We start from the raw sequence: 26,398 nt of genomic DNA on the forward strand, positions 1-26,398 counted from the left end.
CTCACAGTGTTTTTCTCTAATTTTCACGTTTCCTGTGGCTGTTTTGGTCTCATTCTGACACTGTAGGAAAATTCACTGTGAAATCTGGAACAAGTGAGCATGTACCCTCTGTCCTCAAAGGTTGGGACACAAGCCTGTGAACTTGGAAAGAGAACAAAGCTTTCTAGTATGATAAACAAAGAAAATGGAGATTAAAAAGTCTGGTTTCCTCTTTTTGCATCAGCGCATACCAGCTGTCAGATACCTCTGAATAATCTATTTCTTCTGTTCCTGAAAGGTAGATATTATTATTACAGCATTTCCAGAAGGAAGTATATTTTAATTTTCAATAAAAATGGCCACAAATGAAGTGGTAATGCAAAGAACAGAAGAGAAACTTTTACAGCTATAGTATTTGCATTTGTGACTTTTTCCAGTCTAATTCCACTTTCTCCACTGATCCCTGAAACCTCGCCAGCAGGCTGACACCCTGATAAACTCCAAAAGGAAGAAGGAAAACAGTCTGAAAGGCAGGGAGGGTGTGGTCGCTAGAGGGGTCATGGTGAACAAGAAGAAAAGTGCAGCTACTCCAGTGCATGCAGATAAGGCGTGAGGTTCAAGGGCTGAAAGGAAGCACACAGATTGCAGCGTGCCCACTTGGTACTGGTGACAGACTTCCAACGGAGGAGCCCCACCTTCGGGTTCTTTTGTTTAGGCCTGACTTCCAAACAAAGCAAGCTGGACGACCAGTCCTAACATCAAGCAGCAGAAAGCTTCCTTCCTTTGGGAAAATCTAGTAAAGGCATCTCTCTAAGCCCTCTTATTGCAAAAAAGGCCTGCTTTCTCCTGAAGTTTCTGCTGTTAGAGAAGACTTGCGAAGGCTGTGATAGCAGAGTGCAAAGAGGTAGGCATTTAGGATAAAAACATGAGTGCACGTCCATCCAACCCCTCAGGGCTAATTCCCCTCCCTGAGCCTCAAATTCTTCATCTGTATAATGTGGTCGGGAGGTTGAATCAGAAAACAAAAGTGGTTCTAAATTTCTAAAAGACTTCTTTTCTCTATTTCCCTCTTTACCTCTTTCTTCCAATTAAAAAAGCTTAAGCTGTAAAATCATAATCCAGTCTACCTACTTTCCACATTTTTTTCTGAGTGTGCTGTGGAGTCGACTCTGACTCCTAGTGAGCCTACCCAGTCTTTATTGGCTCCATCCTTTCACCCTCCAGCTCTGTATTTGACAATGCTCCACTGCCCTTCACAGGGCTTTCACAATCAACTTTTTTCAGAAGCGGCTGGCCAGGTCCTTCTTCCTAGTCTGTCTTAGTCTGGAAGCTCTGCTGAAACCTGTCCACCATGGGTGACCCTGCTGGTGTTTGAAAACCGGCGGCATAGCTTTCAGCATCCCAGCAACATGCAGCTGCCACAGTAAGATAACTGACAGACAAGTGGCGTGGTTCCCTGACCTGGAAACGAACCCCAGACTGCAGGGTGAGAGCGCTGAATCTTAACCACTAGATCACCGGGCTGGCTGCTTTCCATATACCCGAGATTAATTTAAGCACATTCTGAGTAACATGATAAAGTTATCTTTAGAAACATACACACACCAGTTTCAGAATGGCACCCCCTGGGGTCCCTGCTGCCAATTTGGTCCAGGAACACAAAGTCAGCATCTTGATGTCAGGCAGTGTCCTGGCCAACACCCACTACCCACTGCAGTTGGTGCTTTCTCAGAAGACAACACCTTGCTTTCAAAACTGTCTACTTTTTTGCTCAAAACAATGATGGATGGATGGATAGGTCTTCATTTGACTCACTACCTGAAAAATCAGCTTCTCATGTGATTTCCCCAAAGCAGAATTAACTCACATAATTTTGTGTGACATACCAGGGCTCTTCCTTGCATAAAAAACAGTAAGATATCACCAAACTCTGGCCTGAAAGTTCTTCTAGGATATCTTGTGGTATCACCATTCCTAGGTGCACGGTAGTCATAAGTGACTTCATCAGCCAAATATGAAACTGGTTCGATACTGCCCCTGTAGGAGTCAAATTCTTATGCATTTACAACTTAATAAATTACCATTCAGGGTTGTATTAGCAAGTTTGCTTTGTTCCAGCCCTTTTATAGTTGAGACTCCCAGATTTCTGTTTCAGGTTGGAATTGGCAAATGAACTTTTCAAAGCATTTCATCCTCACAAGTCACATCTTGTCATCTTTCATATCCACATGAGACACCAAGCCCTATTTCACTCTTGTTTAAATTTTATTATCATTGTTATTAGGAATAAACCAATAGAAATAGGATTACAAAGGGAAAGGTTCAGGATGAATAACTTCTTCCTTATAAATTCAAACACAGGTGCACACACACATGCTGGTCTGTGTGAGTTACTTCCTCCCCACATTCTGTCCTCCTGCACAGTTATACAAAACAGTCCGCACAACAATGTGAGCAGCTGGTACCACAACCTGAGCAAAGGACCCCAGTTGTGTCAAGTCTCAGGCTGACTCTTGGTCGAGATGACCAGCTTCTCCACGCTAAGAGTACTTGTGGTTTCATCCTCTTCATTTGACCCAAAATACCCCGGGAGGTCCAGCATCCTCTGCTCGGCTTCAGTGAGGCCGAATGATGTATTGTCCTAGAAGGCGAACTCGGGGTGCGCCGGGAAGCTCTGGCACTTGTCTTTCCGACATTGAGAAGGGCTCAGAGGACTGACCCTCTGGTAGCTATCTTTGGGGGCAGTGGGGGAGGGCTGCTTCCTTGAGACACTCCTGTGACTGGGGGACGGTCCCCGCCGAGCTCTGTGAGGCTCTGTTCTCTCGCCTCCTGCCACCAATCCCGCCTGACGATCCCCTAGGTCTGGCTTCCTGGTGGGCTGCCCCAAGGTGTAGGATTTAGGGAGGGGGCTTAGTGGACCAGCGGTTCCACCTGCCCCTTGGAAATGGTCCAGTTTCTCAGGAAGCGCGGCAGCACCCCGACTCTGAGGCCTGAACCTGTCTTCTGCCTGGTCCCAGGTCCGCGTCCTAGAACTGTAGGCGGGGGCCTGCCGTGGGGTCAGGGTAGACATGCTCCTCTCCCTGAAGGGCCGCGCCTGCTTGGTCTCGTGGAAACTGGCTGTCCTCCGGAAGTGCGAACTCCTGGGGTGGCTCCGCTCCGACAGCCCCCCTCTGCTGCCCACGTGCCTCATCTGGGATTTGCGGATCACGGTCTGGCTGGGGCTCACGGCACAAGTGGCCTGCGAGATAGCGACATCCAGCCTGGAGGGAGGCCTCTCCCCGGCGCTGACCGCGGGCTGGTCCAGAAACGGGGATTTGATCCTGAACTTGTTTGCGGCAGCTTCTTCCGGGTTCTCCAAGTCTAAGAGGGCGACGGCGGCGGCGGCGGCGGCGGCGGCGGCGGCGGCGGCGGCGGCGGCGGCGGCGGCGTCGATGGCCGTGTCTGTCAGGGGGCTCTGAGACACGTGGTACACCTTGGTGGTTTCTGTCAGGCCTTTCTTTTTCATCTCCTTCAGCTGCTGCTGGGCAAGGCGGTAGCTGAACAGCGGTGGGATTATCTTCTGCGCGTTGGACTGGAAGCTGTCACTGCCGGAAGCGTCGTCCTCGGGAGTGGCCGGCACGCTGCGCCTGTAGGTCAGAGGGATGCCCATGTCCCCCGGGCCCCCCACAGGCCCGTCACCCCCATCCGAGAAGCTCCCGCCCGGCTGGCTCAGCTCGCAGATGTTCTCCTCATCTGAGTTCTTCCGGAAGCTGGGCGAGTGGAGGGCGTTGTGCCGAGCTGGGGTGCTGCACTTGGGGGGGCGGCCGAACTTCCTCCACAGCGTGATGAGGACGGTGGCCACGATGATGAACAAGCACAGCGAAATCCCAGTGACCGTCACGATGTTGTTGGACTTCACCGGGCCCTGCGGCTGAAGAGGAGACGGGCTGGATGGCCGGAAAGCTACAAAAAAGGCAAGAACAAATGTATTCTCTAGTAGTGTTTTCTCTGGTGGTTTTCAGGTCTCTGAGAGGCTTTTCTAAGGACAAAGATTTCTGGTCCTACATCTGCATCTCTGCTGGCAGCTTAAGCCAAACTAAGAAACAGAGACCCATGTAAGTGAGGTGACCAGATAAGCCACAATTAAGGTGATTCCTGGACTCGGGGGCTCCTGCTGACGCTTGTCTCACATTTTTCACAAAGAAGTAGCATGAGGAAAGTTTCAAGGTAAAATCCAGGTTTTTGCTTACAATGATGTAAACATGGGATATCTGTAGTTAAATGTACCTTTGAGATGCACGTTGGAAAATTCCTACCAAGTATAAAACTTGAAATGCAAAATAATTTAGGTAGGTTGTACCTAAATTTGCACATCTTGAGAGAAATTGATAGGTGAAAGAAGATCTTCGGTAATACAACAGAATTCATTCCTCCCTTCTAATACCCAGGAACTGTCTTTCCTAAATGTTGAAGCCTCTGCTTTCTCATTCCTCTACTTTCAGCTGTCCACTTCCCTTCCTCCCTTCCACGTGGCCTTGAGTTTTCCTCTTCTTCTCTGCTCTCTCAAACTGGTTTGTCCCACAGTCATCAAAATGTTTCAGCAAGGCTCAGAGGCCAGCGGGGCCTCAGGCTGTACTGCCACCGAAACACCTGGGAACCTGAGACCACCTAATGTCACCAGGCCTCATCTCCCTTTCCTCCGTGGTCACTGTCCTCCATTCAAGCCCTTCCAGTCACCTGTCCTCTCTCTTCTTGCCTACTCTCTTATCACCACCAGCTCTCTGCGTCATCTGCTAGACCCACACTCTCCCACTCTCCCCTCTCCTTTCTACTGTACCCTGTGGTAACCAACCTCCTCAACATCCGGAATCTCTCCACCAAACACTCCCTTTGCCTCCTTGCCTTACCTGAAGACGGAATATCCTGCAGGACACAGCTTCCCCCTGCCCACCCTCTTGGGTGGAAGCTGTGACACATACTTTATAAGCAAACAGGGCCAGAAGTAGGGTGTATCCTGTCTCCTCATTCCTGACTGCCATTTTCAACCAACTCTTTCACCTCTGTATAAAACTTCTACTCTTTTGATGCCCGTGCCATCCACCCAAACCGCCCCCCGACTCCTCCTTCAACTCTGTTATCTGCCAACCTCGTGGCAGCCATCAGTCACTAGTACTTGAGTCCTACTTGAGTCCCAGTGCTTCAGTGTCCATCCAACATGTCATACCTTTCCGTTGTCTGCAGCTGCTCCTCTTCTGAAATCTTGAACTTCACAGCCCACTTTCTGGCTGTATCCTCCCCTCTCCTTCACTCATGATTACTACACTGGGTATTCAACCTCACTGCAACTTCAGATTCCCCAACCCTTGCATTTTCTCCCAATCTGCCAGCCACCTCCTGGCCTCACTTCTCTCCCTACACCCATGATCCATCACTTAAACCATTCTCCTGCCAAAACCTCAACTCTCTGGCCACTAATACTGAGCTATAGCCCTTTCCCTGCTCTGCAGCAAAAGTCCATCCCTAGATAAATCCAGGAATGTGGGTGTGGGAATCCCAGCAGATTCTCAGCTGCTGCACCCAGGCCCTGAGCTCTGGTGGAGAAAATAACGCACCCATGCAGGCCAGTGCCTCTACGCACTGACAGCGCCCAACCTCGGCTGCCCATAACTCCGTCCATGGCTCCCTAAGCAATTCTCTCTTCCATCTTCCATTCCAATAAAACTGCCTCAAAGTTTCACCACTTTCCTCACGCCCCCACCTAATCCCCTTCCTTGGCAGTCTGCTAGGTCACAAAAATAGACACCATCAGGCAAGTACATTCCCAACTTCTTCTGCCATCCTCTCCTCCCCCATAAACTTAGCAGCAGGCACATCTCTACTTACCTCTTTCTCTATGGAATTAGTGGGAGAAGTCTCTTCTTATAAAGCAAGTCCGCCCAGTACTCTCTAGGCCACCCTTCTCCAGGGGGATCATCCCTTGGTACCAATTATCTCCAGCTTCTCCTTTGTGCAGCTCCACAGAAACATGCTCAAGCTCTTCTCACTTTGTAAAGACCTTTCTAGAACCCTCTCACTACTGCCATAGCTGTATCTTGCTCCTGGTATTCCCAGCCAAGCTTACAGAAAGAGGAGTCCACATTTGCTGACTTACTGCTTCCACATTGTCGCCTCTGGCTCCTGCAACCTGTCCCCAGGATTCCAATGAAACGGGTCCTGTCGAGGTCATTAATGATCTAACAGCCAAACGACAAATGCAAAGGCGCTCTGTCCTGATATTCCTTGACTGCTGCAGCACTGGTTACTGTCTTGACACTTCCTGTGAGTTTTTCTCTTCTTGGTTTCAATGATAACATTCACTTAACTAACTGGAGAGAAGAACATGAACTTTGGAGCCAGGGAGATCTAGATCTCATCCTGGCTGCAATAGCTCTGCTCTCTCCATCAGCATCCCAGACACCTTCACCTCCACATGCCCAAGACTCATCATCCTCCCCCCAGAACCCCCCAGTACGATATGTCCAATCTCAACAGCATGGCCCTGCTGTCCATGCAGTTGCCAGTACCAGAATCCTGGGTTTCATCCCTGATGCTTCCCTCTCCATCACTCACCACATCGGAGTCTTGGAATCCCTCTCTCCTCTGCATCCCCATTGCCAGTGCTTCATTTCTTACCTGGGTTAGTGAAGAACTCTTAACAGGCCTTGCTGCTGCCACCCCTACCCCTTCTGATTTATATTCCACACTACAGCCGAGAGATCTCTCTAGAATACAGGTCCAAACCTTCACAGCCCCTCAGAATCTGTCTCCTGCCTACCTGTCCAGCCTCGTTTTTACCACTCCCTCCTGACACACTATCCTCTAGCCACATGAAACCATTTTCCATCCTCTGGGTCTCTTAATGTGCCACTTTCTTCCATGCTTTCCTCCATTGCTCCCTTTGCTAAAATTTCCCTTCTCACCTATTTCACCTGGTGACACCTACTCAGCTTTCAAACTTCAGTTCAATTATCACCTCCTCCAAGAGCGGAGGTGTTCCCAGCATACGTTATCACCCCTGTAAGCATCCATAGCAAGCTGTGGATACCTTCATCATTGTAGGCTCTCTATTGTACTGTGTATTGTGCCTGTTTATATGTCTGCTGAGCTACTATATCATAAGCCCCTTCCAGACAGGGACATGTCTTATCCATATAGTCCCAACCCAGTCACAGTAACTTGCACATAGTTGATACTCAATAAATGTTAGATTAATTAATTGATTCATTATTAAAAAGGTAACCACAAAATGATCAATATCCCACCAGACAGAACGTGGGTACAAGGGCTATTGGATCCTCCCACTCTTGTATTGAACAAGACGGACCAAATTAATACAGAACTACCCTCAGACTTTGGCACAAAAATATCCTTTCAAAGCCAAACAAAACTCTAAACTCTCAACCAAGTGAAAATAGTTGAATGATGACAGACTTGATTGCTGACTCATCACTTCTTCCATCTGCAGTGGCTGCTTAGGTCAGTGGGTAGCAGCATTGCTCCAGTACATTATGGAATCCCTTACTTAGCTGTCATCTCTGACTCTGGCTGGTTCCCTGCAAAACTATGGCTGGAGGAAAGCCCAAAAGCTGCGGACCTCGCCCATCTCTGCCTCATCTAGCCTTTCCCCCTTCACCAAAAGTGATGGAGATTTCCTGATGCTAAGCGGCCTGCAAACAGATCTTTACATTTCCAAAGAGCGGAAAATAGGTTGAATAGGAAAAAGAGAACACTTGGAAGAAATGACCATTTTTACCAATGTAAGCATTTAACTGAGGACCACTTAGAGTAGAAGTAGGGTACCTGTAGCACTTACCCTTTTCACTAATTTAGAATGTACAAATTTCTAGTTCCCACCTGGAATTAAAGAGTTGAGATGCCAGAACATGAAATAATACCACATATCCTAAAAATGATTGCAAATTCCAGGCTGTCGGTGCTTCTAGAAAGCTAGACTGGCTTGTATATTAAGGCAATTATTCAAGATACGTAGCTTAGTAGATAGGTGTCATATCTAGGTCCCTGCTTTCTAGCTTTATGGTCTCGGGCAGGTCACTTACCCTCTCTGGGCCACCGAGTCCTCATCTGTATGTGGAGATCATGATGTACCTACTTCATATGTTCAAGGCACTTAGAAAAATGCCTGGCAGGCAGCAAGCTCTCAAGATTTGAGCCCAACATAATAATCCTTACCTTATAGAATTATTGTGAGCTGTAAGTGAGCTAATGTATTTAAAGTGCTGGCACATAGCAGATGGTCAATAAATGGTTGACACTGCTGTCACTTCCAAGGGTGCAGTAGAAGCCAGTGGCAATTAATTTTAAGTTCATCTTAGTATTATGGAACTCTACATGGAATATCTTAACCCGATTCTGTTCTCCCAGAATTGAGAGGAGCAGGCATATGTGGAGGAAGTTATACACAAGGAAGGAGCTGTGGAAAGTGAAGAGGACTTGAAAAGAGCAGACAGAGAAGAGAGCCTTAGACAACAGCATGAGACACAACTGGAGAAAGAACAATTCAGGGTGGGGCCCAGGGCTTATGAAAGAAGAGGGGCAGGGTGAGGGCTAGGAGAAGAGCCTGGGCCTGAGGCTGTAATAGGAAAACACGGAAGTGAGAATATCCTCAGGATGCTAGAATAAAGAGAACAAAGCCTACAGTATTGGCTGCAAAGACGAGATAGCAACAATGATTTTCTAAGGCCACAGGTCGGGACACTGGCCAAGATGTAGCCAGATGCCTGTGGTTTTGGCTAAAAGGTGCTCCTTAGCCAAAAGTTGTGTTGAGAGCCAAACACAGAAAAACACCTAACTTCTCCCTATCCCAAAGGGAAAAGGAACTAGGGATGGCTTTTTAACCTGGAACTGGACAGTGGAAGAAGGCAGGACTTGACAGAATGACTTTATCTAAGAGTTGGGACCAGAGCAAAGGCCAGCCAACTAAGTGGAGGGCTGATTGTATATCAGAAGGTGGGATGGTGTGTGGGACGAGCAAGGAGCCTTTATTACTATAACCTATGCCAAATGAATGGGATGCAGCTAACTAAGTCATGTGAGCATCACATCTATGGACCACTCACATCACTTATTGAGCATCTACCAGTGTGTACCTTCAAGATGCTTAGACGATTAAGGAAAGGTCAGTCTCCAGGTGAAGGAAAGAAGAAATCTCCCCACCTTCTCCTCCTGGGTAGGGGTGGTATGGAACACATGTAGAGCCATTCAAGGGACAAGACAAGCTGTCTTGCCTCGTTCTGACAAATAACCGTCTGAGTGGTGCCCTAGGGCTTCTCTGGGATGATAAGGGGAAGAAAACCTTTTGAATGTTTTCCCACAGTTTTGGTGGGGCGAAGTAACAAAACAAAAAAGCTCTTGGGAAGAAATGATCATCCCACCCATTTTTCTATTTTTAAAAATTATTTAATATATCTGAAGTTTTAAGTTAGATAGATTTCCTTGTCATTTCCTGATCTTCCACAGTGGTAAATGCCCTGTCATCCCACTGGCCAGTTACTCCCAGTCATAGACACACTAAGGAATACAGGGTTAGTACAGCCAACAGCAATAACAGAACGTTAATGAGTCCACCCCCGAACTCAGACTGGTGACTTTCAGGCAGCTTGGGTTCAAGAATCTCTCAGATGGAGGCTCTGAGGAGAGACTCCTGAAGGCAGAATACCTACCAGCACACTCCTCCAGGGAACACAGGGAGGTCTCCGAGGACATTCCGGGGCAGCCAGGTCTGGAGGGGAAGGAAGTCAGGCACACGCGGCGACGCTCTCTGACACCATCCCCACACGTGGCACTACACTGGCTCCACGGCTGCCACAGTCCCCAAGTTTCTGCAAGGACATTAGCCATGCTTTTAATGCTAGTTCATTTGAGAATCAGACTTTAACTGTACCCAAATGAAGCAGCCAACTCAAATCTCAGGTCTTGAAAAGTCAGTAAATAAAAACATTCCTAAAGATGTGAAAAAGCTGGAAAAGAGTGTTGCTCCTACCCTTAACACAAAGAAAGGCTATATAATCTACAAAACACTAACCTTCCTAGAACCCCACAGAGGTAAGATCACAGGGCCACCAACTAGCCTGGAATATAAGGAAAGACAGGATGCAAACACTGCTTACCTGGGGCAGACACCAGGCCTCATATAAGCTGGTGAGAAGTCATCTAAAAATGTAATGAACTGCTAGAGGCCTAGGATGGGCTAGCATGGGAATATAGGACCCCTGGGAGCCACATATGCAGGGGGAATTTGTACCCATTTGCAGGCTCTTCCCGGATCTCAGCAGATGCTCACAAGGACTGAGGGCAGAGAAAGCCTCCCTTGTGATGGAAGCCCAAGCAGGGAAGGAGCAGCGCTGTGGGAAAGACACAGACCTCACCCAGACCCTCCTCCACATCTGCTCTATCAACAAAAGCCTCGACCACTGGGGACAAGGCAGCAAACCTTGTAACTCTAAGAGCACCGGTTGAAACTCAGTGCCACTACGGAATGGAGAAGGAAGAAAATCCTTCACCCCGGGGAGGAGCAGACAATATCCTGGGCCCAGACTATGAGAGAGCTTCTACCACTGGGGAGGGGCAGGATCATCAGGAAGGCCCCATCACTGAGACTTTGGGGCACAGCACTTGCCTGAGACTAAGGCTGAACTGGAACAAGAGGATGCTCTCCCACACCCATTGCCCGACCCCCATGTTGCACCAGGCCAGCAATTACCACGTATCAAGTAACAACAGTCTACTGTTGAGGCAGGGGCAAGAGTGACAGGAAAACCTCTCTGATGTACAGGCTCAAGCCTAAAGCTGAGGGTGCAACAGAAGCACGGAGAAAAACCCTCTGGCAACCCAACTCCTACCCTAATCGCAAAGTAACATTAGAAAATTTTGAACTCTGTCATGCACTGAAGGTAGCCATAGCAACAGCAAAAGCCCAAACAGCCCCAATTCCTTACCACATTGACCCAATCCCCACACTAAAGGCCTAGCAAAAACAGGGTATGCCCATTTCCAGGCATAAATACTATCTGTCGGTGTCTACAATTCTAAAAAAGATGTCCAGCTTTCAAACAAAAATTGTGAGATACACAAAGAAGCGAGTAAAAAACCATAAACCATCTAGAGACAAAGTAATCAAGAGAACCAGACTCAGATGTGACCCAGATATTGGAACTATCAAAGAGAGAAGTTAAAATAACTATAATTAATATGTTAAAGACTTTAGTGGAAAACATGAGCAAGATGCATGAACAGATGGAAAATTTCATCAAAGATTCATAAGCTTAAAAGAATCAAGTGGAATGAAATGAATAGCGTGCTAACAGAGATGAAGAATGCCTTCCAGAGGCTCACCAGGAGACTCGACACAGCTGAGGAAAGAAGCAGTGACTCTGAATACAGATCAATAGAAATCACGAAAACTGAAACACAAAAAGGAAGAAAAAGAGTGAACAAAACAGAATAGAATACACAAGAGGTCTGGGACAATATCAGATAGTCTCTTATACAAGTAACTGTCAAATAGCAGGAATGTATTATGTGTTTATAGGGCATATAAAGTAAAATGTATGACAACAATCACACAGAGAATGGGAGGAATGAATTGGGAGTGTACTGTCACAAGACCCTTACACTACATGTGAAGCAATATAACATTATTTGAAGGCAGACTGAAAGCAATTAAAGATGAATATTGCAAATTCTAGGACAACCACTAAAAAACATTTTAAGGTAGAAACAATAAACCAACAGTCTAAAGTAAACCATAAAAAATATTCAATTAATACAAAAGAAGCCAGATAAAAGGGGGAAAAGAAACAAAGAACAGATGGAACAAATATAAAACTACCAATATGGTAGATCTTGGGGCCGGCCCCGTAGCCGAGTGGTTAAATTGGCACGCTCCACTGCGGCAGCCCAGGGTTTCGCTGGTTCGGATCCTGGGCATGGACATGGCACTGCTCATCAAGCCATGCTAAAGTGGGGTCCCACATGCCACAACTAGAAGGACCCACAACTAAAATATGCACCTATGTACCGGAGGGCTTTTGAGAGAAAAAGGAAAAATAAAATCTTAAAAAGAAAAAAAGCTGGTAGATCTTAATCCAACCATACAATGATTACAGTAAATATAAATAATCTAAAGACACCAATTAAAAGACAGATTGTGAGACTGGATAAAAAAGCATGACCCAACTACATGCTGTTTAAAGAAAATACCTTAAATACAAATACATAAATAGGTTAAAAGTAAAAGGATGGAAGAAGTTATAGCTTGTGAACATCAATCAAAAGAAAACTGGAGTGGTTATATTAACGTCAGACAAAGTAGACGCCAGAACAAGGAATACTACCAGGGATAAAGAGGGACAATACATAGAGATAAAAGGGTCAATTCAGCGAGGAGACTTAACAACCCTCACAAGACCAGAGCTTCAAAATACATAAAAAACACTCCCCAAACAGTCATTATTGCTTGATAAATGCAAACTTCTCTTCCAAGCATAGGTGCAACCACTCCCAGATAGAATAACTGAGTAGTCCCCTCTTAAAAAATAATCCTAATTGCCTACTCTATCAGCACCCATCCAGCCCCAAGACCCATCAGGTCACGCCAACACTAGGCACCAAAACAACCTCTGCATAAAAGCCCTTCTTCATCCTTTATGGAAAAAAACTCATACCGCAGTCAAAGGTATATAAAGCACTATGAAAACATGAGGAGAACGTGGAGGGCAGAGACATTCTCAGGTGAGCCAAGTGGTGCAATCTTTGGAGTGAGTGACTCATGGAATATGAGTTCTTCACAGCAATTAAAAGTTTCTGGGATCTTCACAAGAGTGGGAGCATTACAAACCAGTATCCTGGACTCACATCAACTGAGGTGTGGTAATTATGTTCCATCCAGAGGTCCAACTGAACACAATATCGGTTCTGTGCCTCCCAGATCACACTGCAGCTCCTCAAAGGGTAGAACAATGAGCCGGCTTTGTCCTCAAGCTTCAGAGCTGTCCAGACACTAAGCCCCCAGTGCTCTCAAAGCTTTGGGACTCTCATATTAAAGTCTCTCTAAGTTAAAGTATTATGATTTATTTTTCAAATATCTACTAGGAATTCCACTACTGTGAAATCTAAATTGAAAATTAAGTCAATGTATACTTTATCCTTCCCTTGTGCTCATATTTAAGACCACAAAAGGGAGAATTACAAAAGCTGAGAATCTTTCTGTTATTCTTTCTTAACTCTGCCTTTACTTTACATAAATGTAATTTATTTAAATACTGAAAGTCATTTGTCAAACGGAAAACAAAAATTTCATTAGTAGGTGCCAGAAAAAAATGAAAGTTTTAATAAAAGCTTGAATCTTAATGTCAAAAATCTCATTTTGAAATGTTGTGTCCTTTGCCCTTGAAAGTGAAATCACAGCTTATATGATAATCAACAATGAAAATAAGCAAACATTTAAGCTACGTTTTGTCTTTTTATTCCAGATCAAATTAATCAAATAAGAAACACAGGAAAACATTAAAATAAAGCAATGGAAAAATTTAATCAGGCAAATAAAAAAATGCCTTAAGTAACTCTATCTGTTCCCTGAAGATTTCTACTAATAACTTTGAGGGAAATACTTGGCAAAATGGGAAGTAATTAAATAACTGTAGTTCATGTTTTAGAAATGAAGAGCAAGATGACCAATATTCCAAATAGTCTTAACTTTATGAATGGAAGGCTGTCTGTTTCGTCCTGTTTAGATGTCCACACATGCGTTCACACTCCATAACAAACCTGTTTTGCCAGGATAAATACCTTTCAGGCCACTCGAGAGGATATTAATTCTGAATGAGCAAAATTTTTCTGGAATAGGAGAAGGGAGATTGTTTCCACCCCAAGACTATCTGAAGGAATGCAGCCTATGAAATATTCACATCTGCAAGACATTTCGCTCAAAAGACTAAGGTAACTAAACAAAACATGCTTATAAGAAGATTCTACTGACATGAGTGAGTAGCTACAAGCAGCAGTAGGAGCAAAGTCTCCTGGATAAGCAGCTCAGATTTTCTGGTCACAGAACAAGGCTCACCTATATTGGCCAGTGGACTCCAAAGTGAGTTATATGTCGCTCAAGGGGGTGGGCAGCACAAGATGAACCCGTGAGACAAGGAGGAAAATATTAGAACATTTTTTTAATCTAAAAGCTTTATATTGTTTAATACATGGATTGACAGCTGATTATATGGGAGGCACCATAGAATAGTGGTAAAAGCAAACTGTCGAGCCAGTCTAACCACCAGTGGTGGTTTAGCCACTTAACCACCATTGACCTTGTGCAAGTTACTTAACCTTTCGGTGCCTCCATTTCTGCACCTATAAAATTGACAGCCCTAACTCATAGGGCTGCTATGAAGATTAAATGGGTTAATATTCATAAAGCACTGAGACCAGTGCCTCATGCAAAGTAATCACTATATAAATGTTAGCTTTATCATGTCACGTGGTCACATACAGCACGTCCGCTGTCCTAAAGGGATCCCAGAGGAAGAGGGGGAGCTGCACTGAATGAAAGGGTTTTACTGGTTCATTCACTTTCATGGAAGTGACGAGTATTACAGCATCCAAGGGTCTGCTTACAGGGATTTTTAAATTATATTTTCTAGTTTTAGGTAAACTAACTCACAAAGTAGACAAGTGGCTTAAACCGATTTCAGCAAAGGATTAAAGATAAAACCATTATTGCAAACAGCTACAAATAAGAACAAAATGACAGGGGTGACAGCACTCCTATTCTTGGTAAAAAGCTCCTGTTTAGTCATTATGAAGGAAAAACAAGATCATCTATTCGGAGAAACAAAAAGACGGCCAAAAATGTTAAAATATCAAGAAAACTATGTATTAAATATGTACAATTTTTGTCAAAAAATAAGTAAAAAAATAAAAATATGTGAATATGAATTTATACCCTCTATCAATAATAATTCTCAACTCAAATATATATATTTTTGGCCTTGAGATACAGGGTCCATACTCCCTACCTGAAACTCTTGGGGCAGATGTGTTCAGAATTTAGAATTTCTCAATTTCGATTTTTTCAAGTTATTACAGTGCCTGTGCTGTATATTACTAACACTCCCCTAGCGGGATCTCAGGCAGCATCCCATAACCAAACGCATTAACATTTCTGCAGAGAAAAATATAAACATTCACACTAAATAGGATAAATGAAAATCATAAATAATCATTTTTGGCAACATCTATTATATATTTGCTGTAAATCGTTATTTACACACTATCTTCAGGCCCCAAGGAGACAAAAATCCATAGGACTTAGTGATTTATTATTCATAGGAGCTGAAGGAGAAGAGGAAGACGCCTGGGTTTCTGGTTTGAACAATGAGATGGGAGGTGGAGTCCAGCACTGAGGAGCAAGATTAGGGGGTAAGATGATGAATCCAATTCCAGGTACATTGCTTTTGAGGTGCCTGGGAGCCATCTGAGGGGTGACAGCTATTCAGCAGCTCTTGGATGCAGGGGAGAGGCGCCAATCTGGAGTCGTTGGCCAGGACAGTAATCACTTAGGAAGTGTGTGAGGAGTAAAACAACGCAGAAGTCCAACACTGAAGGGATGAGAGGAGGTGGTGGAACTGGCAGGCAAAGGAGACAGCCACGGAGGTAGGAGGTAAACAAGGTGAGTATGAGGTCACGGAATCAAGGTCAATGAAGATACGGAGGACTGAAAAGCACCCCCAGATTTGGAGACCTGGAAGTCGTCTGCTGGCTGCTTTAGTGACACCATTTTCAAGGGAGGGGTGTGGGTTTCGAGTGGGTTGAAAAGTGAATGTGAAGTGAAGAAATGAACCCCAAAGTGTAGGCAACCTTTTCAAGAACCTGGACTATAAAAGGAAGAGAGAAAGAGGGTCTTACTTGTTGGAGAACCAGGGGTTGAGGGGCTGGGTCTGTTTTGTTTTTAGATAAGAAAATTAAGTACATCTCAAAGTTGATGGGAATGAGCCAGTAAAGAGGGACAGTTAAAGACAGGAGAGAGAGAGGATAACGATTAACACAAGTTTCCTGAAATGAGCGGAGAGGCTGGGATCCACAGTGGAGGGGAGGGTTGACCTTGCACCGGAGGAATGACACCTCTCCTCCGGTGACAGCAAAGAAGGGGGAGAGGATGGGACGATGCCTGTAGGTCTACAGAGATTTCAGTGGGAGGGCGAGGGAGCTCACACCTGATGGCTTGCAGCTACTCTGTGTGGTCAGAGGCAAAGTCAGCTCTGAGAGTTAGCCAGGGAGTAGGTGAGGTCCAAAGAGATAGCAGGAGGGCTAAACGAGCTGTGGTGGGGAACAGGAGCAGAGCCGACCAGGGTGCCTTACTGGGTGGCATGGTGAACCCAGCGGAGAGGAGAGGCATGACCCACCCACACTGGCCCCAGTGTGCTTGGGTGTGACCTTCTCGTCCAGCTTGGGTACAGTGGGCGGCTGGCAGATTGCTGGATCCATGCAGAGCTGGGGTGTGGCCTGGCAGGTGCAACGGAAGAACAACAGGGCAGAGGAGTTTACGGTATTAGTAGGAAAATGATTAAAGGGATGGGCCACAATCTAGGCCAGATAGAGAGGTAAGTGCAAGCAGGGAAGTGGCCAGTGGGCGGGGACAGAGTCAAAGGAAGGGGACGTCTTCTAAAAAGAGAATGTGGGTGAATTTGGAGCAAAATACACTTGGAGTTACAAAGATGGCCCAGGTTTGGGCCATGAGGGGGCACAGGCTCAGTAGGGATGAAAGTAAGAGCATATGTAAGTGACCCAGGTAATCTCTGCCAGATTAGCCTCTTGCCAAGACCAGGCCTGCACCCAGCAAAAGGGAAAGAAAGGCAGAGGAACATGCGGGGTGGAGGGGATGGTGATAACCCCCTTTCCTGTGATTAGCTAGGGCATTACCCAAAGAATCCAGAATTTGAAGAAGTTTAAAAATCTTGCCCTGTAATCTCACTAAACAGACTTCCTTCCTCTAAGGAAGGAGATGTACTCAGCTGAAGGAAGGCAGAAGTTACTAAACACGATTTGGGATTTAGCTTTGAACTCTGATCGTACCTGCCATGGATTTGCCATGTGACATAATAATATAATTTTTAAAATATAATGTAATAATAGCTAATGTTTATTGGTGCTTCCTATATGCCAGGCACTATGCTAAGAACTGTATCCATTTCCTTCATTCAATTCTCACAACTCTCGGAGGTAGATACTCTTACTATGTCCACTTTACTGATGGGGAAACCGAGACCTAGAGAGGTTACATGAGTGGCCAGCCAGGTCTGTTTATCAGGACTCTTGACTTTTTATATAAGGATGATAATGCCGTTTGGGACATTATGAGGAGTAAACCATAAAAATTATGATATAGTTCATAGAAAATTAAGTTCACTTAAATTCAAAATCATAATTTTGATTGCATGAAGGCATCAATTTGATTTAAAAAAATTTTTTTAAATCTCAATACCAACCTATATTTCTCTGAATTAGCATGCACTCCTTCTCCTTTGTGGAAAAATGGCTTCTGCTGGAAACACCAAAGTCAAAACAGTACTTATTCCTCCCCATGTCAAACAAAGTGCAGTTGAATACTGTTCTCCTCTCTCCCAAGTTCAGGCTGTTTTCAGCCAGTCGAATGGTCGCTTCCCCAGGGCGTCTGGGGGCTTCCTTGAAGACGGCGACCACTCCTTGGACAAAGATGCATGGTGGGGGCAGCACCATCACCTCCACCCCAGACTCACATGTGAGTTCCGGCACCATCACTAGTTTGTATCCAAATTTCTGGGCCAGGTCAATGGGTCCTGTGGAGGTAATGACCGAGTCTCGGCCAAGCAGCTTCAGCACCACAGTGACATAGGCTTCAGGCCCCACAGGTGCACAGCCAAACTCAACCCATTGGCCTTGAGAGAGTTCTGTCCTCTTGCTAGTTCTTATCTCCAGTGGCTGTCCCTGACTCTTTCTTGCCTCGGGAAGACTGTTGGTGAAGATGACATCCACCAAGATGTTGGGCTTGTCCACAGGGAACGGGCACAGTGGCTGATTGGTAAAAAGGCCCACCTGGAAGGTACCTTCTGCTGCCTTGGATGTCCTATTCAAGTCAACGTGAAAGACGGGCCATTCCACCTTGGGAAAGGCACTTTTCTCCCACGAGGGGACGGGAGTGCTGTTGTCTGCTGCTTCCGGAGTCATCGTGAACCAGTAGTTGCCAGCCTCTTTGAAGTAGAAGCACTCAAACTCGAGCGTCCCCTGGGACTGGTTGGTCAGAAGGTACTTGGTGGTAACAGTCTGGTTGGTGTCAGCCTCCAACGACAGGACAGATACATTCCTCAGCGTCCCATTAGCACCATCGAAATAATGGAAATCCACAGACACCGTGTGGTTGCTTAGCGCTACATGGCCTGGCTCTCCCAAGAGGAGGTATTCAGCTTCTCCAAGAACTGAAATGAAATGGTCAGAAAGGGCTTTAAAAAGGTGTTTTGAGCAGGACTATTGGTGCCATTGAAGAAAACAGCATTTTAGACACAAGAGAAGTCTGAACTGAGCCAAGGATGATGTAAAATGATGCCGAGTGCTTATCCTGGGAGCTGGGCACTGTGCTGCTCCCATTCTAAAGGGGCTTGTTCCTACATTTCATCTTTCATGGTTATGTTTAAAGTAACTAATCAGCGATAAATACTCTGAACTCACAACACTGAATAATGTAATATATTTGCAATGAAAATCTACAGTGCAAGAGTAACAACTCTCAACATAAAAATCCAACACCTCACTTTTCTCACTGTAATCAAATTCTGGTGTTTAAGTATTTGGGGAAAATGGATTTACAGTGAAGTGAAAGAAAGCTTGGTTTAAATGATATAATATAAACTGCTCTAGACTATTTAAAATGTAAGATCCCAAATATACTTCAAAGTTATTATTTTCTGATATTCAAGACAAGTACTTGGGCATTTTCACCAGTAAAGGAACCAGTGCCCTTGGTTTGTATGAGACAGAAGTGTTTAAAGGAATAAGAAATGTTGACACTATTCTCCAAGGATCATCCAAGGGGTAGAGTGACCATTTATGAAGTAGCCTGGCTTGCCCTTGACAATTTTAATGACATTACAGTAAGTCCTATGGGCCTAGAGAGAAGAGATGACTACTAGCCCAGAAGTATCACTCAGTTAGGATCAATCATACCTTCTTAAAAAAGACCTATCTGAGCAGCTGAAGTAGAGGGTGGAAAAAACAGACACACAAGAATCCTTGTTTCTATTTTGAATCTTATCCAAATACATATCAAAGGAGACAGAATTTGGCAAAGTAATAATCAGCTGGCCCATGGCTGCGGTAAGAAATAATTCTAGACTTAAGGGGCTGCAGCATCCTTTTGGTTGAAAAACAACATATGTATGAATTTATTAGTCTTAATATGTATACATAATATAATACAATATATTAATAATAATAACATACACATCCTATATGTCCAAAAGACTCAATGTGTTGTTTGGGTTGGTAGTCTTTAAATATACCTTACATGTATTCAATCAATGATTGTTAGAATCAGCACATGAATATATGGGCACATAAAGGTTTGGGTTTGTTTTTTTTTAATTAGTTCAGCATTTTACCCATTTCTTATTTAAGATGAGGTGAAATAAAATACATAAAACTTGGACAGACCTGAATGCTTGATCACCACTTGCTTGGAAACCGTAATATGATAAAGCTCTTTTTTTTCACTTAGTCAGTACAGAGGTTGAGGGATACTCCCCTTTGGATGGAGATGACTCACTAAGACTGAGAACACAGGTCAGATTAATTTGAATCTGATGGGGCAGGATGGTTCTGAGATGCATTTTAAGATCAAGAGGCATACACCCCTTAGCTAACTAATGAAAGCCTACTGTCAAGGACAGAGATTGGCAATGAGGCAGATCAGATTCTGATTTGATGGGCAGCCAGCTAAAGAAAGAGACACACGTGCTCACTTGGAAATGGAGAAAAAAGATACAGTTGATGGGTACCAGCAGTGGCAAAGAGAGAACTTGCTACTTTACTCTAAAACCTTTGTTTTTACAAAGAAGAATACATTCTCATTTGGAAAACTACAGTTTGGTTGTATCATATCCTGACTACTACAGTACAGTCACGACTCGCTTAACAGTGGGGATATGTTCTGAGAAATGTGTTAGGCGATTTCATCATTGTGTGAACATCATAGAGTGTACTTACACAAACCTAGATGGCATGGCTTCCCACACACTAGGCTATATAGTACTAACCTTACAGGAACGCTGTCATATATGTGGTCCATTGTTGACTGAAACCTCGTTATGGAGTGCATGATTGTAGAGTGTTCTCTATTCTCTCATTTCTTCTCTCTCCATTCCTTTATTGTATTTAAAGTAACTCATGTCTCAATATAAGCATGTTTTTTAAAAAAAAAAACTAACTGGTAGCAACATATTTAATCAACATCAAGTGATATTGATAGAGAAGAAGGGAAAAAATCCAGCTCTATGAAAATATCTCCTTTTCCCTCAGTAGCTTGTGCACTCAACTTCTATGTTCTGCTCTATTTTACACTCATTCAACTTTTATTTTTACATTCCAGTGAGATATTTTGCTCTCAACAATGACAAACATCCTAGCAGATTTTATTTAAATAGAAGACTTTGATGTCTTTATTTACCATTTCGAAACCAAGGACACTTTTAAAATTTTTTGTATGAGGCTGTTACACATAGAACAATCTGTTTTTAAGTAGGGATCAACGATTCTAAAAGAAATGAATCCCAGATTGGTTTTCAGTAAATCAAGCATCTTCTTGTTTAACTAAACTTCTTAAAAAGAAAAGACTAGGGAAGGAGATTCCCCGGACACAGTGAACAATATACACTCTGGTCTAATGAAGTGGATATGCCACTGATACGACACGAGCCAGGATGCTCTGTCTCTTGAATCATAATTTCTTCATCAATTTGAAAACAATTTCCACTCTCATACCATCAACTGCTTAGACGAACTGCTATGAACTATTTGGAAATCATCAAAAGAAGAGAGTATTACATTGTTGAATCTATCGGTTCAGTAGTTGCAGACAACTGAGAAATGAGCTCTATTTTTTGAGGCAAAAATGCAGTCCCTTAAGAGAACCCAGGGTTGCAAGGGTCACAGTCTAAAAGGTACCGCACTGGAGACCCTGCCTTGCCTCCTTCACGCAGGGTCGACATCAATGCATTTCTAAACCTCACGCTGATGTTTCTTTGTTGACACCTATAGCATTAAGTATGCTCACAATACTCACCACAGTCACAGAGCACCACCAACAAGCGATTTGAAAAGTCTTTCAACATTTGTTTCATTCTGATCAGCAAAATCCCAGGTCTTTGGTCTCCTCATGTCCTTTCTCACATCCAAATTGTGAATTTTTTTTCAAAAACACCTGAAACCAGAACCTCAAAAAACGGATGGCTCTGTTCAATGTGATTCATAAAATAGTAATCATGAAATAACAAAACCATTCTAAGAAGTCAAATTTCCTAGTTGATACTGAAAACAAAATAAGGAGGACACTAATTTTTCCCGGGGAAATGATCTGTAATTCTGCATGTCCCTTTTGTTCCGTGATAGCTCACCTGTTAAGAACATTCAGGTATGCCCAACACCAAGATTGTCTTTGCGAAACAGCAAGTCTTTCTCTTTATAGCACATCCTTACATGGAGAGTTTGCTATTATTTGCTTAATTTCATCAAAGCCAATAGCCAATCTAAATGATACATCTGCTAGTCATTTCACAATGATTAATATACTAAATTTTTGCCAAAGTTTCATTGCACTGTGTAGACCTGCCTTGCTTCCACAAATGGGCTTACCAACACTGTCTCTCTTACACAATTGGTGTGTTAGTAGGATTGCTTCATTTCTTAATGCCTAGGAGCTCCATCAAAACTATCAGACCTTTAGAAAAGATACCCAGGGTATTACAATTAAATGAGAACTCCCTGTGAGCCTGAGTCCCTTGTTTAGGGCACTGTAAAGAGAAAACACAAATAACAATTATCATCTTCTGTCAGTCTTCCAATACTTGCCGCTGCTGGTATCCGTCAGGAGACAGACGATTTCATGCGGCAATCTTCCCAAAGCACCTAGGAGGGCAGGAAAGACCCTGCTGGCCTGTGGTTCAGAATGACTTGTGGAAAGAGGCACTTTGATATAAACAGACTATTAGGTGATAGAATAAGATGTAGGGCATTTAAGTGCCACTTTTTTCATACCAAAGTCTAGTAAACTATGGGCTACTAAACATAACCAAATGTATATTTTCTTAATGTTTACATTCCCATTATGCACAGCTAATATATTTTTACTAAGCATATTATATTCCAATATATGTATGTTACATCCCTTTAGATAAGACAGAAATTAATGGAATGTAAAGAATTGATGGAAATAAAAAATTCAATGGAAAGAGAACTGGTGTGTCTCCACGAGCTTTTTTTTTCCTTTTGAGGAAGATTAGCCCTGAGCTAACATCAGCTGCCACCATCTTCCTCTATTTTATATGTGGGACGCCTGCCACAGCATGGCTTAGCAAGTGCTGCGTAGGTCCACACCTGGGCTCTGGGCCCTCGAACCCCAGGCCGCTGAAGCAGAATGTGGGAATTAACCGTTGCGCCACAGGGCTGGCCCAGGAGGTTCCTTTCAGTAGAAATTAGCTGAACAAAGGAAATACTGGACTTCCTCAAAGGGAAGCAGAGATTTGAAGTGTAATTATGCAGATGATTAGAGCTCCCTCCCCTCCCTAACAAAAAAAGGGAAATTCAGTTTTGCTGGAATTAAGCATAGATTGGACCTAATCTTTCCCTTGATCGGGGATGGGAAACTTGGCCAAAGACAGCAGGTGAGCATCATTGGATCTCCTGGGCAAGTGGGGGTGCTGAGGGCACTTTAAACACTTCCTTTAAGTCACTGATCCTCAGTAACCAAAGAAAGGAGGAGCAAGGCTGGCCCTGTGGCTGGGAGGTTAAGTTTTCGAGCTCTGCTTCAGCGGCCCAGGGTTTCTCTGGTTCGGATCCTGGGCGAGGACATGGCACCACTGGTCAGGCCATGCTGAGGCGGCGTCCCACATGCCACAACTAGAAGGACCCACAACTAAATATACAACCATGTACTGGGGAGACTTGGGGAGAAAAAGCAGAAAAAAAAAAAAGATAAAAAAAAAAAAAGAAAGGAGGAGCAGGTGATCTGTAGCTCCCAAAAGTTGAACTTGCTTCTCCCAAACTGCTTGCTTCCCCATGACAATCATTTCTTAAAGAAGCTCCTAATCACAACTGATTTTGCAATTATAACACATTTTCCTTCTTTGAAAATGACCAGTAAAACACAGAATTGTGTGATAATCTACATTTAGAGCTGAATGGAAATGGAATTATAAAATACACCAGCCTACCTGAAAATCATAATAAGGATGTTTTTTTAAAATGTTCTCACTTTTGAAAATAAATGCTCAATTTTTACCAGCTCAACCATTAATTTGAAGATATTAACAGAACACCCCAGAATGGAATGGAAGGCTGGATAAAAAGCACTACACTTTTTAAAGAAGATAGCATGCTTCTTTAATTTTCCTTTTTTTTACACCTTGCTTGCTTTTCTTCCAACGTGTTCCCAATACACTACTGGCTACTTATGTTTGGCTTGAGAATCATTTTGAGAAAAGAAGAACTTAGGTGTATTTCATACACATTTTAAGATACTTCTATATAGCATTCACATACAAAAACGTTTACAGACAAATTTTAAATGTATCTGTTGTGAATATTCTCAATGGCTAACAGCATCATGCCAAGCTCAGATCCCATGTTTTTGCTGAAACCAGCTAAGAGAAACCCCTACAGGGTCTTCATAGCTGCCGAAAAAGAAAATAAATTACGCTAAAGTCCATGGGACCAATGACTTACCAAATAAAAGGGAAAATAAAAATAAGCAAAGTGATTTTTGACCCTTCTGACAAACACGCACACGCTCGTGTGTGTATATATCTAATAATAATATTTATTAGGAGGAAATCCCTAATTCCAAAGCAGCTCCTGTAAACAGGCTTTATTTATATATTCGATCGGCTCTACCCTGGTCCCCCGGGCTGGACGCAGCTTCCCTAGAAGCTGGGCGCTCCCCACCTCCACTCAGCTTTCCAAAGGCCAACAAGTCAAGGTCATACTTGGAAATCCAGCCCTGCCCTCGTCGCCAGCACAAAGCCCTCTTAAAATGAGGACTGTTCTGAAATGCTTGTATCTCAGAGAGGATTTCTTTTTAGAAAGACCCAAACTTGTTCTGAAACGCTTAGCATCCCAACTGGGACTCAACACCCCGCTACCGTCAGCCTCAGCCCCTCGGCCACACCTGCGCCAGGGGAGAGCCGCGCTCGCCTTAAAGCCGGGGCTCCGAGATGCGGAGAGGCACACTTTTCTAAGCGCGTTCCTCGGCGGCAGAGGCTGAGCACTAAGAAGCGAAGGCAGGGGACCGGGAGCGTCCAGGGAACGGGAGTGTCCACCTGTGCTTTCAGGCTGCGGGGAGGGAAGGGGCGGCCGGGTCCGGGCGCACTGCCCGGCCCCGGCGGAGCCACCGGGAGCCCTCGCGGCTCAGCAGCGCCCGCCGGATCGCGGAAGGCTCTTCTTACCTCTCGGGACTGGTGGGCGCAGCAGCCCGGGCCGGGGCGAGCGAGGCGACGAGAAGGGTGGCAGGAAGGAGGCCTCAGGGGCCGCGAGGCAGGGCGTCGAGCATCCCGCGTCCCAGGACTGCGCGCCCTGGACAGCAGCGCCGGGTTCCCGCAGCCCCGCCCGGGCCCGCCCCGAAGGCGGGAGGAGGGCGGCACCCGGAGGGCCGCACCCGGAGGGCGGGGGACCTTGGCGAGCGGCCACGTCTGCCCCCGCCCTCTCTGGGCTGCGCATCCTTTCCTGCCCGCGCCGGGCGAGCGCGCTGCTGGACGGGAAACCCGGCAGGAAAAGCTCCTGGCCGGCCAGGGCCTGCGGGAAGCGGGTGCGGAGCCCCGAGCGCGCACACACCCGCAGCCCGCAGGCTGGACCTGGATTTTAAGGACAAGCCAGCAGTCTCCAACCAGTTCAAATTCAGTCACTTCCCCAGCGTCATTTTCTTCTGGGGTAACACAAAAGTCAGTCGTTGAAGTGCATAACTGGTGGGTTGTAAACTTGGTTTCCCAAATGTCATCGAAGAGTTTCAAAAGGAAGCAATTCAGGTAAAGTGCATCTTCGTTTTCTTAGCAGCCAGAAATGGTTGTTCAATAAATCAAAAAGAACACTTAAAAACCTCTAATCCGCAAGTGTTAAAGTTGTCTTCTTAAAAAAACACAAGAGGATGGAGTTCACCTTAAGAGCTGTCATTTTCGAGTCCACTGTGAAGTGCAATACACTTCACCATTTGCTTTTCTTTTACACAAAATACACCACTTGACAGACAAAACTAACGTGTGGTAGTAGAAATCAGAGCACAGTGGTGGCCTCCGGGGAGCAGGTGATGGGAAAGAGGCACCAAGGACCTCTTGGGAACGACAGATATCTTCGATTGTTTGGTGTGCGATTTACATGGATTTTTTATGCATTTGTCAAAACTCATCCAACTTAAGATCTGTGCATTTCACTGTGTAAATTTTACCTCCATTTTTTTAGTTTTAAAGATTTTTATTTTTCCTTTTTCTCCCCAAAGCTCCCCAGTACATAGTTGTGTATTTTTAGTTGTGGGTCCTTCTAGTTGTGGCATGTGGGACGCTGCCTCAGCATGGCTTGATGAGCGGTGCCATGTCCGTGCCCAGGATTCAAACTGGCGAAACCCTGGGCCACCGAAGCAGAGTGCACGAACTTAACCACTCTGCCACGGGGCCAGCCCCTACCTCAATTTTTAAAACAAAAAAATACAGCATTTGCAGGTCTTTGAATCTAACTTAATCTTTTAAAAGATAGCACAATTATTCAATTATCAGTTTACCAGAGGTACTAAACTTGCTAAGTATTTATCTTGTCAAATAACTAATTCTAGCAGTATTCATTTAATCTACCCAAAGTTTCAAAAGAGGCTTTAAAGTCATTATCCACTTTCACTACCAACAGAATTATCTAGTCCAATATCCATTCATCAGCTCAAATTGGGATTCCTTTTCAAATGCCACAGTCCCTGGCATTTTCAGTTTTAAAAGCAAAAGCTCAATGCAAAGAGTGGGCTTTGGAGTTAGATACAGCTGAGATTAATTCCAGCCCTGCCTCTGTAACCTTGGGCAAATTACTTAATCCCTCCTTTCCTTCACTATACAAGGCATATAATAATGGTTATATTGAAGTTTTCTGGTGACTGGGTGAAACAGTCAGAAAG

The 26,398-nt window shown here is 44.6% G+C and overlaps 1 protein-coding gene across 7 annotated transcripts; it reads right to left on the minus strand.

Annotated features, from left to right (window-relative positions):
- Window positions 1-2,225: 2,225 nt before the first annotated feature.
- Window positions 2,226-24,981, minus strand: LOC138918510 (thrombospondin type-1 domain-containing protein 1-like). 7 transcript variants are annotated; one of them, XM_070240255.1, is made up of 5 exons: window positions 24,696-24,883; window positions 21,320-22,161; window positions 17,496-18,461; window positions 9,678-9,836; window positions 2,226-3,921 (listed from the first exon to the last, which is right to left on the minus strand). In XM_070240255.1, exons 2-5 carry the CDS (start codon window positions 21,375-21,377, stop codon window positions 2,621-2,623), a joined length of 2,484 nt encoding a protein of 827 aa, XP_070096356.1. In that variant the 5' UTR covers window positions 21,378-22,161; window positions 24,696-24,883; the 3' UTR covers window positions 2,226-2,620. The 7 variants fall into 7 exon arrangements, with proteins under 7 accessions (XP_070096356.1, XP_070096357.1, XP_070096358.1 ...); XM_070240256.1 differs by having other exon boundaries at window positions 21,320-21,470; window positions 24,696-24,874; XM_070240257.1 differs by having other exon boundaries at window positions 21,320-21,488; window positions 24,696-24,874.
- Between the last annotated feature and the right edge of the window lie 1,417 nt (window positions 24,982-26,398).

Source organism: Equus caballus, chromosome 17 (genome assembly GCF_041296265.1).
Source record: "Equus caballus isolate H_3958 breed thoroughbred chromosome 17, TB-T2T, whole genome shotgun sequence".
Classification (NCBI taxonomy): domain Eukaryota; kingdom Metazoa; phylum Chordata; class Mammalia; order Perissodactyla; family Equidae; genus Equus; species Equus caballus.